At 37.8% G+C, this 19923-nt stretch overlaps 1 protein-coding gene across 3 annotated transcripts in view; it reads right to left on the bottom strand.

Moving 5' to 3' along the window:
• LOC128207028 (meiosis regulator and mRNA stability factor 1-like) overlaps positions 1–19923 on the bottom strand; it is a 31401-nt gene that overhangs the window by 8851 nt on the left and 2627 nt on the right. For 2 of the 3 annotated variants that reach the window (XM_052909833.1, XM_052909827.1), the window contains exons 2-16: positions 18575–18957; positions 18117–18234; positions 16565–16728; positions 16191–16360; positions 13087–13166; positions 11916–12358; positions 9415–9601; positions 8725–8954; positions 7833–8011; positions 6918–6998; positions 6305–6452; positions 3732–3907; positions 3045–3211; positions 2174–2391; positions 1604–1742 (exon numbers count right to left, since the gene is read on the bottom strand). In XM_052909833.1, coding sequence (XP_052765793.1) covers positions 1604–1742; positions 2174–2391; positions 3045–3211; positions 3732–3907; positions 6305–6452; positions 6918–6998; positions 7833–8011; positions 8725–8954; positions 9415–9601; positions 11916–12358; positions 13087–13166; positions 16191–16360; positions 16565–16728; positions 18117–18234; positions 18575–18957 — 2883 coding nt within the window. Of the gene's footprint in view, positions 1–1603; positions 1743–2173; positions 2392–3044; positions 3212–3731; positions 3908–6304; positions 6453–6917; positions 6999–7832; positions 8012–8724; positions 8955–9414; positions 9602–11915; positions 12359–13086; positions 13167–16190; positions 16361–16564; positions 16729–18116; positions 18235–18574; positions 18958–19815; positions 19905–19923 lie in introns of those variants that run through there. The other variant, XM_052909844.1, reaches the window with a different exon arrangement.

The following is a 19923-nucleotide window of genomic DNA, read 5'->3' as shown; positions in this document are numbered from 1 at the left end:
TAGCCTTTAAAAGTTAACGACAATGACATTAATAAACAACAAGCCCATCAACATCAACAAGACCGTCTCCGTGGCCTAGTGGATAAGCGTCCGCCTACGGAGCGGGAGGTCGTGGGTTCGATCCCTGGCCGCGTCATACCAAAAGACGTTAAAAGTTGGTACAAGTAGCTCCCTTGCCTGGCGCTTGGCATTTAAAGGGTAGTGCTTGGAAAAGTGGTGTACTCAGTACTGGTTTAACCCAGGAAAGTTGTACCCCGTGTATCGGTGCTTTACACCGAGCACGTAAAAGAACCAAGGGGTCTCTTCGAAAAAGAGCTAGGGTCTCGCACCCGGACTTCCTTGTATCCCACCACTGTCTCTTCAGCGTGCTGTCCCTTCAGCAAAAACAAAGGACCCCGTTGGAAATAAGTGCTTGCACTTTCACGGGTTATCCTTGATCGCAAGGTCCAAAGAAATACATAACATAAAATATACATATACCGTAAATGACTGGGTATTAGACACACTTTTCCCCCTCAGATTTTGATGTTAAAAAATGCCTGCGTCTAATAACCAGTAACAAGCTTTTAAACTTTTTTTCTGAGGTCGATTTCAGGCCGAGCGTTGTAAAGACTTATGTAGACTTAGGATGTTACTCGCGTCATATTGATTGAGTATATACGGGTTAAAACTGCAGATGAAGATCGGGATACGGAATAGCGTAAGACGATTATAGTTAAAAAAAATATTGTATGATTAAAATTATTAAAATTATTCAATACTATTTTGAATATAACGATAATTAAACATGCATATAAAGAAGCAAATCTGTGCACTGTCAAAATATTTTTTGTCAGTTGTACGATAAGGTGTGAAAAACTGCCTTTAAAGCTGTTTAACATACCACTACTACAAACTGTTGCGATAATGGTCTTGTTTTTTCGCACTTTGCCACGTTCTTTATTCTTTTCTGTAGGTGTTGAAATTTCGAGAACAAACCTGTACAATATAAGATTTTTGCATTACTAAACTTTTCATTCTTGACAGGTTATCGTTTACGATATACCGTTTGAAAGAAATCTTACAAATTGTCATAAAAGGTACTTTTCAGTGCCATCCAGACACAATTTGAAATAAATTGTAAGGTTTTTATATAACATGAAACGAATAAACAAAGAAACATATTTTGCTTTGTATTAGTATTGTATGGTTTTAGAAATAACCATCGCCATTTTCACGAAAAACATTTTTTTCGTCACTGTCAACAAACATGGTGGCCGATCACGGCAGACATTTTGACATTTTTTTCTATGCGTCCTTTAACTCAAAACATAGATTAAGTTTTTTCATGGATTTTTCACGGATTTTTTGCCTGCGTCTTACATGTATACCCCCTATTGTCTTATACCCAGTCATTTACAGTAGGTTCCTGCTTTCAAAGTTTCTAAGCAATATAACTCTTAGTTATATAGTGTGGTACTTTAAATCTTCAGCTTTAAAATTAGGTTCACTGAACAAATTGCATGTATCTACCATGTTGTTCAAATTACATCTTGTATCACTACAAAATCCATTATCTGACCAAATCCCACAATATTAGTATGATGTAACCTATCCTACATACAGAACTCTTCAGTAAGATCAGAGAGGTAGACTTGTCTCCCTTGAGCATTCTTCAGTAACTTGAGAAGGTCAGCTGTGAATCTCTTAACCTGGGTCTTGTGAGCCAACGACAGCACCTTACGGTCTCCCATACCAATCATCTGCAGGTATAATACAGTAAGAGTTTAAATCAATTCAAAGGTAGAATTATCTCCCATTATGAACACTCTAGCAACAGGTGGTTGACTAACTCTTTTTGGGAGTATTAAGGGTCAACAACAGCACATTACAATCTCCAGTCTCCTTCACCTTCAGATGAAAAACACAATATACACCTTCAGGTGCTGACTGGCTAATGCATACAATGCAATCTGACCGTCAGTGGTGACTGTGTGTCATATATCTTATATAATGGTGTGTTTTTTGGTTTATACATATTGTCATTGTAGGTACCTTTCTTTTAATTATCATTTATTGTGATAGCACAAGCTAGATGTTGAAATCAACAATAAAAGACTTCAGTGTTAAAACAAGAAAATGATAAAGACTGATGTGTAATAAAACTCGTATTTCAAGTTCCCTAAAAACTCACCTGGATAACATGAGGAATGGCATCAAACAAGTCACCCAGGCGTGAGTACCCATAGTCCGCAACCCTCAGTTGCCTCCCAAAGTGTTGGTGGTAGGAGGGAATAAACTTGCTGAAAGCTAGACGACAGCTCGGCTGGGATTTGAGCAGATCAACCATCTCCCGTCCAAACTGGCTCAAATGGTGGCTCACTGAGCCATTACATCCTGGAGATCCTGGCTCTGGACAGAAACAACAACACAATAACTACCACATGTTTGTTTGAGAAGTATAACACAGTTACAAGATTAACCATCCGTTTTCACCCCTTGCCCAATAAACCCAACTTTTAAGTTTTAAAACGATCACAAACTTGCACTTTACTTAAAGGGCATGGATACAACAAAACATTAGTGTAAACCAAGTTTAAAATACTATTTTCCCTATTGTAACCCATCGTAACTGAACGGGTGATTCCAGGCTTCAATATCTTTAAAAGAGATTTTGGCACCAAGTATATCTGCACCCACACTCTTCAACAAAAGTGCAAGTGCTATGTAAAAGTCAATTTTTATTACTTAAATCATTCCAGCAATGGGTAAAAACAGGCTTGGATAACATCTTATTATGCATACCGGTATAATTTTATCCCTTTATACTGTAGCCTATGATTAATAAGAGTTACAGTGGAAAAATAACAAATATTTCAAAAAACAATCAGTTTCTTACAAACTATTTCCTTTTATTGGCAGCTTAAAATGTACATTGATATCATTACCTTCAATAGTGTAAATCAATCAATAGCAGTATCTTCAAGTAGCTTTGAATTTGCAATAAAACAAATAATAAGTCTTCATAACAAATAGTAAACTTCAAGACTAGATATTATCTATACCCGGTGATCCCGGGGGTTTGTTTTCTGCCCAGATGACTTTCTTGAGGCCGGTGTTGGATGTTACAATCTGAACACCTGGCACACAGCTGATCACATGCTCCAGCGGCACACCACCTTCATACACATACACGAGCTGCGTGATCTCCGCGCTGAAGCAGGCTGGAAAACTGCAATAAAGCATACAGAAATTATAAAACATGCTCTTTTGGAAACCTATGGTAAAGTACATTTAGTATATGCACAATTATATTTGGATTTAAAGGTTATTAAGGCCTGTCTGCCCAAACAGCATTAAACTGAACAGTGCAAAATGTAAAAGCTCCAAAATCATTTAGATTTCATCTACCTTATGCATTGGACTTGTTGTATTTTGTGTGGACTGGTAGTGTAACATAACATGTCTTGTATATAAGTCTTTTGAACAGAGGCATTTAGAAAAGCTCAAACTTGTAAATTTTTATTCAGAAAACAGGTCCACTGTTGGAATTGGGAACAGCAATGGCCTACAAATCCATCTTTAATCATTGAAACATTATTTTAAAAACAAAAAAACATGCAGATTCATACTAAAAATTGCAATTTTTTTATCAGTCTTGCATTTCTTTTAGATAACAAAACTTTTGTGTTTATCAAAAAAACAAAACAGGAAAGGACTCCCTAAAACAAAATGTGAAATTCAGCAAATACCTCATCAAGGGAATGAGTCCATCATGTGACATAAGCAGGGAATGGACTTGAGGAGCAAAGGTCTTCAGTTGGACCTTGACATTGGGCAGAATGCTCATGTTGACCGCCTCCTTGTACATGGAACTCCCCTCTGGACAATGGTAGTGACAGACGGCCACCTCCGTTATCTGTTGGACCTGAAATACGGTCAGACATGTACACAATTATTCAAAGTAGAATGATAAAAACATATGCGAGTTTCCAACATTACTAGTATTAAAACATGAAACTAATAAATGAACAAGAACACCACCTGCGGGTGCTGAAACCTTGTCTGATTTTATCCTTTTACGCTTTATTTATTTCATATTGAACATTTGACAGTGACCAGGTATTCCAAAGTTTGAAAGTGATAGCTTTGATAGTTTCGATGTAAGTTGCCTGAACTTAAAAAATCATACTACCGGTAGCTAAAAATTACAAAGTCCAAAAAAACTAAAATATCCCCAACCCTCTGCCTACCAAATGTGTGACTCAAAAGTCTGCTTGATATATTGAAGTGCATTATCCATTTGTTGTCTGTGAAAAAAAATGAAATCAATCCAACAAAAATTGAAGAATCCAATTCTCAAAATCAATCAAAAGGTTTTTTACCAAAAAAAAACAGGTGACTGAGTATCTTTACGGTACAATGTGAAGAAGGATATTAGATGAATGAGGTTCCCAAGTTTCAAAGTGATAGCTTTGATAGTTTCCATGTAAGTGACCTAAACGCAAAACTTAACCAACGCCTGCTACAATGACGACGACGACAATCAAGTGACGACAATAGCTCATCATTTTTAACCTGTATGCTATGTATTAAAATGAAAGTGTCAATGAAATGAAGGTGTTGGTTTTCAGTTCCCCTTGAGAGAGCTTTTGTAACAACATGATATATATCTCATCTCAATAAAGGCTCAGCTAATGTTTACAAATCTACATATTTCCTATTTTAATCGAAGTTGTCATTGTCACAATGAAGAAGTGTTAACATTTGTTGGTGTGTTCATGCTGTATGAATGTAGGACAGCACCTAATCAAATTCCATGAAGCGCAGTTATATATATATATATATATATAGCATGACCATGCACTAAACTGCAATCCTTATATTTACATTTTAAATAATTTTTCATCACGATTTTCCTGCAGCTGTGTTTTTACTGCTAAAGAAAGGTTATCCACAACATACATTAGTATAAAAGAATAGCGCTTAATTCAATGATAAACCATTATCAAATTAAACAATGATGCCATAACACCACACTGGTCTTAAAACAAGAGGCACATCAGTGCCTGTGCTCCACTGGCCAAAAGGTTCAAGCAAAGACCACCTAACGAACATTTTCGTCAAGTTTCATAGAAATACAATCATCAATTTTTGAGGAGAAGTTATTTAAAAAATTTTTTTACTTTAATAGCTCTGGCTGCCATGTTATGCAGTGGACCGAAATGATTTGGGCAATTTGAGTAAAGGAGCACCAAACAAACATTTCTGTCAAGTTTTATCGAAAAAAGGTCATCGGTTTCGACGACAAGTCGTATAAAGTTTTTTTTATTTTTTAGCTCTGGCAGCCATGGTGTGCAGTGGACTGGAACCATTTAACAAATTTTGGTTAATGACCACCCAAGGAACATTTCTGTCAAGTTTCATCAAAATCTGATCATCGGTTTCTGAGGAGAAGTCGTTTAAAGGTTTTTCTATTTTTACCTCTGGGGGCCATCTTGTGCAGTGGACCGAAACCATTGAAGCAAATTTGATAAAGGACCATCCAAGGAACATTTCTATTAAGTTTCATCAAAATCTGATCATCGGTTTCTGAGAAGATGTTCTTTAAAGGTTTTTCTATTTTTTTGCCCTGGCAGCCATGTTGTGCAGCGGACCGGAACCATTTGAGCAATTTTGGTTAAGGACCACCCAAGGAACAATTCTGTCAAGTTTCATCAAAATCTGCCCATCCGTTTCAGAGGAGATGTCGTTTAAAGATTTTGCTATTTTTAGCTGTGGCGGCCATATTGTGCAATGGACCAGAACCATTTGAGCAATTTTAATAAAGGACCACCCAAGGAACATTACTGTCAAGTTTCATCAAAATCTGCCGAACCGTTTCAGAGGAGATGTCGTTTAAAGATTTTGCTATTTTTAGCTCTGGCGGCCATATTGTGCAATGGACCGGAACCATTTGAGCAATTTTGGTAAAGGACCACCAAAGGAACATTCCTGTGAAGTTTTGTCAAAATCCGCTTATCAGTTTCAGAGGAGATGTCGTTTAAAGTAAAAGTTTACGCACGCACGCACGCACGCACTCACGACGGACAATCTGTGACGACATAAGCTCCATGGCCTTCGGCCAGTGGAGCTAAAAATGAATGTCAAGTTTTCTTTATACAAGAAAATATCAAGTCATTAAAAACTATGTTTTTTTGGTTAAAATCATTTGTTCATGGTGCGCACACCATGATTCCAAGGGGAGAAAAAATGTCCTAACACTTATTCAACAAAGAAGAAGATAAAACCCTTTTGCTTTAACCCCCCCCCCCCAAATCCATACCTCTGTGTCTTCAGCATTGCTGGGTTCAGGTGTAGCTCTCTTCAGCCCTGGGGCCAAGTGAATCATGCGACCGGCCCCGCCCTTCTCCACAATCTCTATAGTATCCCGCATCTTGTACAGTTCTGACACACTTACTGACCTATTAAACCTGCCAAAAGCATGCATTAATGAGTAAATATGTCTAAGTAATCAAATAAACATTCATGACCAACAGCAATAACTATGTGTATAGCTTTAACAGATAATAAGATGCAATTCATGCTTAAGAATTTTCTAGAAATTAGGGCCTCTGCCTCTGATTATGAACAGTCTCCAGTGTCTAAAAGCAAAATTTAAAATGAAAAATCAAATAAAATCTATTGCATTCTTTTTACAAAATATGTATAAATGATGTTGGAATGAAATAGTGGTTATATATACAGCAATCACAGTAACTGTTGAAAGTCTGAACTGATGCTTGAGACTGTTTGCAATTATGGGTCCGATACTTGGTCTACTTGTTATTCACATGAAACTGATGCAGAAGTGATTCATATAGACTTACAGCCATCTATATAATCCAGCTTAAGTAAATGAGTATAAAAAGACTTAATAGTTTTGAATTTTAACAGACCTTTTGTTGAAGAGTTCAATAAACTTGAAGAGTGGTAGTACATTATCCTTGGCCTCAGACAGCAGGGCGATAGCCTCCGATCTGGAAATACAAGTACAAGTTTAAAGATGGTAATTTCCAAATTATGTATATACTGTAGCAAACTGAGCAAGCCTTGAACATATGAGTGTAACCTTTGCATAAATTAATTGTACATTTGCGTAGGTTCAACACTCATGTCTGAAAATGAAGTGTGAAACTGATGCAATCAAATACACCTCACAGACTTCATAACACTTGCAGTATCCACCTCTCACCCAAGATCTTTTCATCTCTCAATATGGACCTACCAATTTCTCAACCAATATGATTCTGTTATAATTTAACAGATTAAGGAAGGCTCAAAACATTCGCTTTGGTATAACCTGTGTAATGTTCTCATATTGAAGACTCCCGGGGGGCCAGTTAAGGTTTCTACCAAGACAGTAGCCTGACTCACATCAGTTCATACATGAAGCTGTATTCAAACCAGCCAATGCCTTATTCAAATACAGTAAATTCCTTCCAAACAGAATGCCAGTTATAAATAACAACAGTGAGAAAACATCAACTCTCATCTGTTGTTGGTTTTTCCAGTCCAACAATGGGAATTACTGATTATTTGAGCTAAAGCTAGGGGTCTGGCTTAACCCATCTCTAGCAAAATGTGAACAAAGTTTTATTTGATTATCTTCAATGGTTTTAAAATCATGACTATAATGGTTAGAGTTTATGCCCAAAGATGTGTACACCTCTAATGACGACACTAAGGCTATGCCAGGTCTTCAAAAAAAACAGACAAGTTTACAAACTCAAACAAAAAAAAACCTAAATGGTATATTAACATAATTTCAGAAGTACTATAGCTATTTGTAATTTTGTCTAAGATTATTTTACCTGACAGAAGACTCAGGCGTGGTTGCGGTGTCTGTTCGGAGGGTGACGTGTATACGCTTGTAACCAATCTTCTTCCTGTGAAACTGGGAGATGGCAAACCTCGCCTCTTCCATACTTCCGACCTTGATCACACCGAGGGACGTGTTGTCTGGTTGCAGGTACACGTCAATGTGCAAGATCTGGAAACAGGACAAGCAAGTAATGTAAATGCGATAATTACAGAAGATTCAAACTTTTTTATTTGTTTAAAATACACATCACTTATTTTTCTGTATTTCACATATGTTTTATTACATTGCTCAACTCATATTGGTCAGATAACATATCACTAAGCATGTTTGTTAACAGTTTAATTGGAAAAAAAAAAGATTAATAATCGAGCAAGTACTACCAGTATATTTCTGCAATGCATGTAGCAAGGGAAGTGGCATTGCTTTATGGTTTTGCATTCAAAATCAGTGAATGTCAAACAGGTATGCATTTTGCCGTTTTTACCAGAAAAAACATGTGATAAAAAAAAATGACCCTAGACATCATATAATAGTAATAAACATTTTTTTTCACCTTGTTCAAGAAATTAGAAAGCTTAAGGTGAGATTACTATCATATTTCCTGGACAAGTAGAATAAAAGTGTGTACTATTTGACGACTTGTGAGAGATCCTTTATATCTATATAAATATATATATATCAGTCCATAAAGCTGCTGTCACATAGTCAATCCTTTTTGTTGCTTATGAAGTCAAAATATCCAAACCATAACATAAACGGTGTAACCAAAAAACACATTTCAACCTTGTGCAATCAATGAAATATCTAATTATACTGGTAAAACCTTATTCACAATTGTTTTCATAAGAACCCAAATTATTTACACCATCATTGCACCATACCTTGATGTGTGGGTGGAAGTTAGAGGTAAGGATGTGTTTCCACTCTCTGGGACTGATGTTATAGTCCAGATTGCTGATGAGAAGGTCTACTGCCCCTGGAAACTCTTCACTGTTGAAGTCCACAGGGGAGGCGGAGCTTAGTGAACTCTCACTAGGAGAGGCGGATCTGATTGGCTGAAATCCACGCTGTGGTGGGCCTTGTGATTGGTAGCTGTTACGGTAGTTGTCATCTGAAGAAGAAGAAAGATAATACTTTGATTTAACATAAAGGACAAGCAGAAAAGAAGTTTACATTCTTATAAAAAAATACAAACACTATCCAATTTTCTTTTATGTTTCAAGTCTTTTGATTGAAGTGAACAAGTGCTAAGTCATCTATTATCAATGCATGGAACCTAGTTTATGAATTAAACAATAACAATCACATTTATTAAATTTTTAAACACAAACTTGCAACTTGACGAAAAAAGTTTGAAAAAAGGAAACCACGAAAAAATGTTCAATATTTATACTTCATCCAAAAAGGAAAAGTCAATCAGATTTAGTTCAAAGACAATGACTATGACCCTTAATAACTATCAATCAGCAAATATGAAAAGAAAGTGATCATATCGCAACACTAATTATATATTTTAAATATAAAATAAAACTATTTTCAAAGAGCAGAAATACATGTTTTTAAATACTTACAGTATCCATTCTGCTGCTGTGACTGCTCCTGCTCCTGCTGCTGCTGCTGCTGTTGTTGTTGCCATGACTGGTAGCCAAGAAAGTGTGTTTGCTGGTACTGAGTGTAGTGGGAGTAGAACTGGGTGGAGTCTCCCCCACCCAGGGGCATCTGCTCTTCCTGGTAAATTTGCTGCTGCAGCATCAACATCTGAAACAGGAGTAAGAGTAGCAGTTGTTATAGCAGTGGTAGCCATAGTAACAAGAGATGTTTGTCAAACATTATGCCCCCCCCCCCCCCCCCCCCCCCGAGCGCCATGTTGTCAGGATTATATGGACAATTGAATGAAATATGCACAGACGGAAATGACAGCTGATTTGTCGCTAACATTGTATGCCGTTGAGGCAGTTTTAAGATTATGACCATTCAAAGTTTGAGGATAGAGTGTGTTATGACCATGACCTTTGACCTCAAAATCCATAGTAGTCATCAGCTGGTCACCAAAAATCTAAATGTTAAGTTTGAGGGCCATGGGTGCAGGCATTGACAAGTTATCACAGACAAGCATTTTTCGTCACTGTAACCTTGACCTTTGATCCAATGACCCCTTAAATCATAAGGGGTCATCTACAGGTCAGACACAACTCCAAGTCAAGTTTGAGGGCCATGGGTGCAGGCATTGTCCAATTATCACTTGAAACATTTTCGCATTCAAGGTCACTGTGAACCTGACCTTTGACCCAATGACTCCTAAAATCAATAAGGGTCATCTCCTGGTCAGGCCCAACTTACATGTTAAGTTTGATGATCATAGATTCAGGCATTGTTGAGATATCACTGGGAGAAGATTTGTTAACTTTTTTGTGTTAAAGGTTACTGTGACCTTGACCTTGGCCTAATGACCCCCAAAGTCAAGAGGGGTCATCTACTGGTCAGGCCCAACCTTCATGTCAAGTTTGATGACCATAGGTCCAGAAATTGTCGAGTTTGCTTTCAAGGTCACTGTGAACTTGACCTCTGACCCCTTAAATCAATAGGGGTCATCTACTGGTCAGGCCCAACCTCCAAGTCAAGTTTGAGGGCCATGGGTGCAGGCATTGTTGAGTTATCACTCGGGCAACCTTTTATCGTTCAAAGTCACTGTTACCTTGACCTTTGGCCCAATGACCCCTAAAATCAATAGGGGCCATCTACTGGTCAGGCCCAACCTCCAATTAAAGTTTGATGGCCGTGGGTGCAGGCATTGTCGAGTTATCACTCAGACAACCTTTTACCATTCAAGGTCACTGTGACCTTGACCTTTGGCCCGATGACCCCCAAAAACAATAGGGGTCATCTACTGGTCAGGCCCAACCTCCAAGTCAAGTTTGAGGGCCATAGGTGCAGGCATTGTCGAGTAATGACACGGACAACCTTTTACCATTCAAGGTCACTGTGACCTTGACCTTTGGCCCAATGACCCCCAAAAACAATAGGGGTCATCTACTGGTCAGGCCCAACCTCCAAGTCAAGTTTGAGGGCCATGGGTGTAGGCATTGTCGAGTTATCACATGGACAACCTTTTACCATTCAAGGTCACTGTGACCTTGACCTTTGGCCCGATGATCCCCAAAAACAATAGGGTTCATCTACTGGTCAGGCCCAACCTCCAAGTCAAGTTTGAGGGCCATGGGTGTAGGCATTGTCGAGTTATCACATGGACAACCTTTTACCATTCAAGGTCACTGTGACCTTGACCTTTGGCCCGATGATCCCCAAAAACAATAGGGTTCATCTACTGGTCAGGCCCAACCTCTAAGTCAATTATGAGGGCCATGGGTGCAGGCATGGTTGAGTTATCACTCGGACAACCTTTTACCATTCAATGTCACTATGACCTTGATCTTTGACCCGATGAGCCCCCAAAACAATAGGGGTCAGCTACTGGTCAGGCCCAACCTCCAAGTCAAGAATGAGGGCCAAGGGTGCAGGCATTGTCGAGTTATCAATCGGACATCCTTTTACCATTCAAGGTCACTGTGACCTTGACCTTTGGCCCGATGACCCCCAAAAACAATAGGGGTCATCTAATGGTCAGGCCCAACTTCCATATCAAGTTTGATGACCATACGTCCAGGAATTGTTGAGTTATCACTCGGACAAGCTTTGGTCTACCGACGGACCGACCGACCGACCGACATACCGACATGCCTGTGCAAAGCAATATACCCCTCTTCTTCGAAGGGGGGCATAACAAGAACTGAGTAGAAATTTGCTCCTCATGGTAGACATGTTGCTGTAGCATCAACATCTGACCCACATGGGCCGTCAGAGAGATCAACAAAGTGGTTTAAGGGTGAATTTGGGTTCCATAACATAAATCCATTCCTTTGGAAGAAATAAGTTAATGTGTCTATTGTAATACAGAGATTGAAATTGGATGCAAATAATTCATGAACACCAGTCATACAAATACAACTACCTTCATTATCAGCTACATGGCTTATTGAGTTCATAGTAAAGTTGCAGATCGTTTTGTGTTTACCTGTCGACTGGATTTATTCCCTTCTGCAAACTTTTTCACCAGCCCCTGTAATGCAGTGCTGTGATCATCCTGCGATGAGCCCTCTGTACCTCCACGAAGAAGAGTATCCAGTAAATTTACCTCTTTGTGCTCGTCACCCTCAGTAGCAGAGGGGCCATTCTGATTGGCTGAGAAGTGGGGCAGAGCAGGGGATTGGTATTCATGTCTGCGATTGGATAAGTCAGTGTTTGATGTTGGATAATTCAGGTCAGCAGAAGGAATGTCAGCTTTTGGCTGCACAGGGCCTTGTTGTGTTTCAGACATCGGTGGCGTTTGTCTGTAAGACTGGGAATAAGGTCGAGTTCGGTTTGGGCTGACGTTGTTTCCATTGTAATAACCATTGTTGGTGTTGGTTTTATTGTTCCAGTTGTTATTGTTGTTTCTGTTTTGGTTGTAATAGGATCCTAAAAAGAAAAGGTTAGGACTTAAACCACAAAAGAAGAATTCACATCGTCAGCAGGAATATGTTTATTTTAAAATCCCATATTATGGGGAACACATTTTTACAAAGATACAAATTCCTATTCTTTCAAGCCTGTGTTAATTAAAAATTACTATATATGTGTAATTTGTCAAGTCGAAGTGTTCTAAATTTACACATCAACTGTAAATGGATTGAATGGTTGTTTATGTCTATAATAGAAAAATATGGAATAAACATGCCTTCCTTTGTCAAATCTGAGGCATTAAAACAAATAACTGTTTGTAGAATTTTGAAGACTTTTTGTTTCCCTGAGCATGCAATGAAAATTATTTCTGATAACCTATGAGGAAACCTAATTGATTGTAAACAAGAAAATCAAACATAATTATGTGCAGAAATATTTTTTTAGATTCTTTTGCAATAAGAAATTGAAAATGAATGTGTAAATCCACACATTGGTTAATCTGTTACTTTAATATGATCAAATTAAGCTTTACCTGGATTCATTTCTATTGTCTTACAAATTGAGAACCATACAATTAATTTGATCCAACAATCTAGAAAAACCTCTTATAAACAGACTTCATTTCTAACAAAGGTACAATGTATATTTTCATAATCACATATGTTTAACAAGTGTATCAATTAATTAGAACAAATCTAAAGAATTTTCCAATCAGCTGATAGGTTTACGTGTACCCTACTCACCATAATGATATGAGGGGTGGGTGTATTCCACGTTGATTGCCGACCCATACACATCCTGGCCCTGCATTCTGTGGCGCCCCCTATAACAGCGAGAATTTCTGTATGTCCTCTTTCCCAAATACCTAGTTCCTAAATTTCCTGAACCCCCTCCTCTATCACCCTTCTCAAAATGCCCTCCACTCTGGCCTTGTTTATACCGCTCTCCCCTCTTACTGTTAAACCACTGATGCGTTTTCTCATGCATGTTTGAGGTGAGTTGATATCAAATTCCAGAGAAAGGATATTAATAGTAATTCTATGTGTATTGTTGCTGAAATCAATCAGCAGTTATAAACTAGGTAATCTCACTGCACAAAAGCACATGGTCTGAATGCCTCATGCTCCATTGAAGATGGTCTAGCACACAAAAAGCATGGGGACAGTTTCAGGACAATTATTTGTGTACTGTTATACCTTGCCATATTTTCATCCATTGTGTCAACATAATCTGGCATGATCTCTGTGGTATGATTATATAAACATAATGGCCAGTTGGGGTGGAGTCCATGTAGAAACAGTTTTCTGTGGCCACAAAATATATTAAAAAAACATATGGCCAGTTGGGTTGGAGTTAAGGTATATACCGTTCTCTGTGGCCACATAATATATTTTAAAAAAAAACATATGGCCAGTTGGGGTGTAGACAAGGTAGAAACCGTTCTCTGTGGCTACATAATATAAATTTAAAAAAACAGCATATGGCCAGTTGGGGTGGAGATGAGGTAGAATATAAGTATTTTCCATGGCCGAGAGTGTAAGATATGTTCATCCAGTTTACAGAGTTTCCGTAGAACAACCTATGCGAGGGTTGCACGGGATGAACCTATCGTACAAAAGCGGCCATGTAAGATGCTTTTTCTCCAATAACAGTTATATACATAATAAAGTTAAATTGTATTTTTTCGCTTGAACTCTTTTGTGCGTCGTGAAAATAATTTTGTATAGATATGTGATAAGTCGTGGTTGTCATGGATATATGTGAGCAGTGATTCAGATTATGTAAATAGTCAAATCATTTTTAAAATAGAGCTGAGGAGAGAGTGCAGCCTATTTCTTGAATGTAGTATGAAAACCTTTTTTTGGTACCATTTGAATGAGAAATAATAAATTTGTCTAGCCACAAGACAAGGTTTCCATGATGCTACAGACTACGGTTTTCAACAAGGGAGGTAATTGTGTGATGAAAATAAAAAAGGAGTTCCAAATGGGTACTTGTTTTATCTTTGCCCATTGGCAAGATAAGGATTTCAAGCATGGCCAAATTTTTGGATCTACTTATCTGAGGTGGGAGAAACCATTTTTTGTGGCCTCAGTATATTAAAACATATGGCCAGTTGGGAAGGAGATTTGATAAAAATTATTCTCTGTGGCCTCAGTATATTAAAACGTAAGGTTGTTGGGAATGAATGATTATACATTACAGTATGAGTATATAAACATATGGCCAGTTGGGGCGGAGTTAATGTAGAAACTGTTTCCTGTGGCCACATAATATATATTTAAAAAAAAGGTAGAAACCATTATCTGTGGCCACAGAATATATTGAAGCATATGGCCTGTTGGGGTGAGTAAGAAACAACTTACAGGTGAATGCACGAATGAAGGATTTGTTGTTTCCTTGGAAACCTTTGAGAAAATAGAAAATTTGGTTTTTGAAGTTGATAAAGTTATAAATGTTTTGAAGAAAAAAATATAACTTTTTTTATATAATTATCATCTTTCCATTCCAACTATTGAAGATGGTTGTATTATTGTGAGGTTTTAATTGGTTTGCGACTTTCTGCAAAATATCAATGAGTAACATTCCACATAAAACAACACCAAACAAAAACACTAATTAAGGACCTCTTAAGTTGAAGCAATCTACTAGATATTATGTGCTTCAGGGTCAAAAACATATTATCATATTTTAATGTTTTTTTTGCTGCATTTATTTCCTTTATCATAGTTGTTTTTTTCTCTAGCTGATTGGGAGAAGAGGCCTTAGCCTTCAACTTTGGCACATGTATCAAATCATAATAGAACAAAAAATGGTGAATTTAGAAATAGAATAATATATATATATATATATATACACACATATTTCTGTTCTGGTGTTTGGTCTTTGTCCATAATAATCGATAAAATACCTGAATTTGAACACTGCAGTTTGAAAGAATTGTCGCCAAAATGAGATCAGTCAGACATTCCCTTATAACATTTTCCCTATTTATTTTTTTATGAACACTTAAGTTTCCATTAGCAATATTAAAATAACACATTATTTTGTAAATCAATCATTCCACAAAAGTCTACAAACAAGACAGATTCACTCAGACATTAAGAGTGTTTTTGCAAGACAGAATAAAAGTGTGTCTGTTCAAACATTGCATTGATAAGATAAACAAGAGCGGTCACAGACAGCTATATCCCCCGCCTCATGGGGGCATTTTTTGTAACGAAAGCCAATCAATGGTAAGGGTAGTTTCTACGGAACATAAGAAATGCGTAAAATTAAGAAAGGGCAATGACTCTTTCAGAAAAAGTCAAATTGCAAAAGCCTGACAATATGCACTGTGTCACTATATAGTCATAAATGTAAGAGGAGTTGCCAAGAAACCAATTTTAAATGTAAAATAAAGAAAAAATAGTCGAATCGTGAAAGGCGACAGTATGCGCTGCGTCACTATATAGTCATCAATCTGTGAAAGTTTGGTAGAAATCGCATGAAAAACTAAAGAGGAGTTGTGAAGAAACCAATTTTAAATGTAAAATAAGCAAAGGGCAATAACTCTTTCAAAAATGGTCGAATCGGGAAAGCCTGACAATATGCACTGCTTCACTTTATGATCATCAATCTGTGAAAGTTTGGTAGAAATGGCATGAGAAATGTAAGAGGAGATGCAAAGAAATGAATGTAGGACGGACGAACGCATACACGCACACACACACACACGCACGCACGAAAAGTAAGCCTCGATTTGATGTTTGCTTTGTACACAACTAAGAACTTACAAATAAGCTTTAGACAGAAAAAAAATCCTGTGTCCATTGAATAATTCAATAACTGGTTTAGATAAAGGTACCTGTGAGCATGATCGAGTGAGGGGAACCTGATGATAGCCTGGTTTTCATTAACACTGACGACTCGCCCCCCAGTGTTGGCCACAAGATGACGCAGTCTTTTTCTCACTGCTGAGACACCCCTCTCCACCCCGTACCCAGTCACTGTGACACACACATAGCTGCTACACTCCTGAAATTTCCATAGTAGAAGGTACAAAATGGAATATTCTTATTGTTGGTAAGAAATCTTATCTTGGCATAGTGGATGAATCAATTATTTTCCTCTATCCTAATTTTATGACAAAAGAAGAGCGTTTACTGTACATTCATAAAATAGCAACAAACACAAAACAAAAAAAAAGTTTATAGAACCTCAGAATATCAGCTACAATACCTTGACAAGCCTGGCCTGCACGTGGCTCACGAGGTCATGAAAGTTGACAGTGTGGTGTGCACAGGCCACTAGTGACTCATGCACATGATCCCCGTGTACCAAGGTAATCTTCAGGTTCTTCCTGTACCGCAGGTCATATAGGATGGTGGAGAAGTTGATGTCACCTTTAGACACAAATAAGTTTTTTTCTACCAAACAACTTGACTAAATCTCATTATCAACCGTTACTCTTTAAGGTATATTCAATGGGCTTAAATAACTACCAATTCTAGGGTAATTTGTGTTCAAGTTTGATCAAGAAAATATTTCATCTTGGCTTCAAAGCTGTACTCAAACAGACTATGAGAGACTATTACTATGAGATGGCAACCTTTTTTGTTAAATCTGCTTATCATGCTCATGTCAGTTGACAAAATGTATAGTAAAATTGAAAGGTTAAACTAGAACTCCGCGAGTCGGATGTGTCGCCTGACGAATTATTTACTGTCGACATTATAGCTGTTAGATTGGCATTTTATTCATTTATAGACAATGATGTTGCCATTTAACTTTCAAGTGTAGGTGGCATTTGAACCCTCAATCAGATATACCTACGGAATAAGTTTCAGGTTGAAACCTCCTATAGTTTACGAGATATGCCACGGACAAAACCTAAGCAAGAAAATTAACAAAGGGCAATAACTCTAAAAATATTGCAGCAAGAGTAACGGTTCTTGTGCACTGCACTTGCCCTCAATAAGATCTATCTAGCTATGAAGTTTCAAGTTGATACCTCTTATATTCTTCAAGGTATGCCCCGGACAAAACTTTAAGCATGAAAATTAACAAAGGGCAATAACTTTAAAACTAAGAAAGCAAGAGTTACTGTTATTGTGCACTGCACTTGCCCTCAATGAGATATATCTAGCTATGAAGTTTCAAGTTGATACCTCTTATTTTCTTCAAGATATGCCCCGGACAAAACTTTAAGCATGAAAATTAACAAAGGGCAATAATTTTAAAACTAAGAAAGCAAGAGTTACTGTTATTGTGTACTGCACTTGCCCTCAATGAGATCTGTCTAGCTATGAAGTTTCAAGTTGATACCTCTTATATTCTTCAAGATATGCCCCGGACAAAACTTTAAGCATGAAAATTAACAAAGGGCAATAATTTTAAAACTATGAAAGCAAGAGTTACTGTTATTGTGCACTGCACTTTCCCTCCATGAGATCTATCTACATATGAAGTTTCAAGTTGATAACTCTTATATTCTACAAGATATGCCCCGGACAAAACTTTAAGCATGAAAAATAACAAAGGGCAAAACTCTAAAAATATGGAAGCAAGAGTAACAGTTCTTGTGCACTGCACTTGCCCTCAATTAGATCTATGTACATATGAAGTTTCAAGTTGATACCACTAATAGTTTAGGAGATATACCCCGGACAAGCGAAAATGGGACGCGGACGCCGCCGACGCCGCCACCGCCACCGCCGACACCGCCGCCGCCGCCGACAAAAGTAACCCCTATATGTCGTCTTATTAGGCGACACAAAAATCAAGTACTTACTGCTTATAAGGACAATGCTTGCAGGAGGGTTATGGGAGTCAGAGAAGCGCCTAAGTGTCTGGCGTATCTTGTCATCAGCTGCATTCTTGCTCACTGCATCCACATGAACCACATTGATCTGAAATGAGGCTAAAAATTATATAACATTGACATTATAAAAGTTACGTTTTGAAATTGGAAACATCTATAAACAGATAAAAATATATTAAAAATTTTCATGGGATGGGACAAAATTTTCAATTCCTATATACATGTTGTCCCCAGATATTGATATCTTGTAATTAAGTTTCATCATTCACAGATAATAGGCACACATGCCTTCTAACATAAATTTGCATTGTGCATGCATAATTTCTTAATGATAATTTACTTGTCTAACAAACCACAATTGTAATTAATCCAAATGCTCATACAGTTTTCAACTAGCATGGACGTTAAAGAAATTTACTGAATTGTACCTGAGCTTGATTAAGTTCCTGTATAACAGTCCTGCTTTCTCTGTGTGTGTCACATGCACACATAAACTCCGCTTCTCTATTCTCTGCGATAAAAATCTCCCTGATAACTTGGACCACCTGAAGGGCAGACTTGCCAGAAGGGACACTGCAGTTTTCAATGTCCCAGAAAACACCAACTGGCATGCCTCTCGGGTTTGGATTGTCATTCCCAGAGTTTACATCTACAGTCTGCGATCCTGGAGTAGGTTGGCAAGAAGAAGATTCACTAGAGTTGTCATTTCTCACTGCTTGTTGACTTTGTTCCATGGCTTTGCAGTACTGGCAGCCCAGGGCTGGTATGGGGAATGTTGATGACAAAATATCTTCATTTCTGTTACTACATTCTAAGAGGTAAAGAAAACAGAACATTTTAATATGAACTGAGAAGTTACAAGCTCAAGCTAAAATGAAGCAGCTGTAACTGTTCAAGCATTACAGTTTTATCTAAACTTACATTCAAACCCAAACCTGACTGATGCTACAAATTATAATGCCAAAAATGAAAGGTTTGCATGCAGTAATGTTAGGCTTGGGTGTGGATGCCATGAAAATAGTAGGATTCTCATAGACCTGATGTGTCCACCACACAAGTTATACCCCCCCCCCCCCCCCCAGGTCCGGTGAATAGTAGGGACTTAGACTTTTGGTCCAGCCAATCCTGGGTAAATCCCCACCCTGCAGAAACAAACTGCTTGTAAAATCCCCGCCAAATGCCGCAGCACACTGGGATACCTAGGTAAGGCCTATTACCCGCTATTTTCGGAGTGAAAACAAAACCACTGCATTCGCTCCACACTACAGGGCCACCTGGACGATAAAATCATGGCCCATTTCCCCGCTATCCTGGTATACCCCTGGACCTCGGGGGGCCGTGGTTACATATGACAGGTGCATTATTATAGATTACTTAGTTTATACACTAAAAGTGTTTATGCTTGGTGCATCGCACCCAGAGTTTTTAACAAATCTTCCTGCAACAGATTTTGCAGTACATTTGTATTCATATGCATTATGTGTATTTACTTTGACCTGGGAAAAGAAAGGCCTACTGACAGTGACCCTGACAGTGTTTTCACTACTGACACAAGATAGATAGTGACAGGTAGATATTTTAGAATAAATAACAAGTCCAACTGATGACAGTGTTTCTCATGGGTGAAAAGTTTAAAGTAATTTACTTTTGTATAAGTTTCATGACTTACTTAAAGCTTACATGATTCCGATTATTCAAAATGTTAAAAACTTGTTAAGTAACTTTTTATTTCCATTTTCATTTTTTTTTGCGTTTTTCACGACAGTATTTTACACGA

The sequence above is a fragment of the Mya arenaria genome, chromosome 2, assembly GCF_026914265.1.
Source record: "Mya arenaria isolate MELC-2E11 chromosome 2, ASM2691426v1".
NCBI classification, from domain to species: Eukaryota; Metazoa; Mollusca; class Bivalvia; order Myida; family Myidae; genus Mya; species Mya arenaria.
Note: the sequence above shows the minus strand (reverse complement) of the source record. Positions and strands in the feature narration are given on the sequence as shown.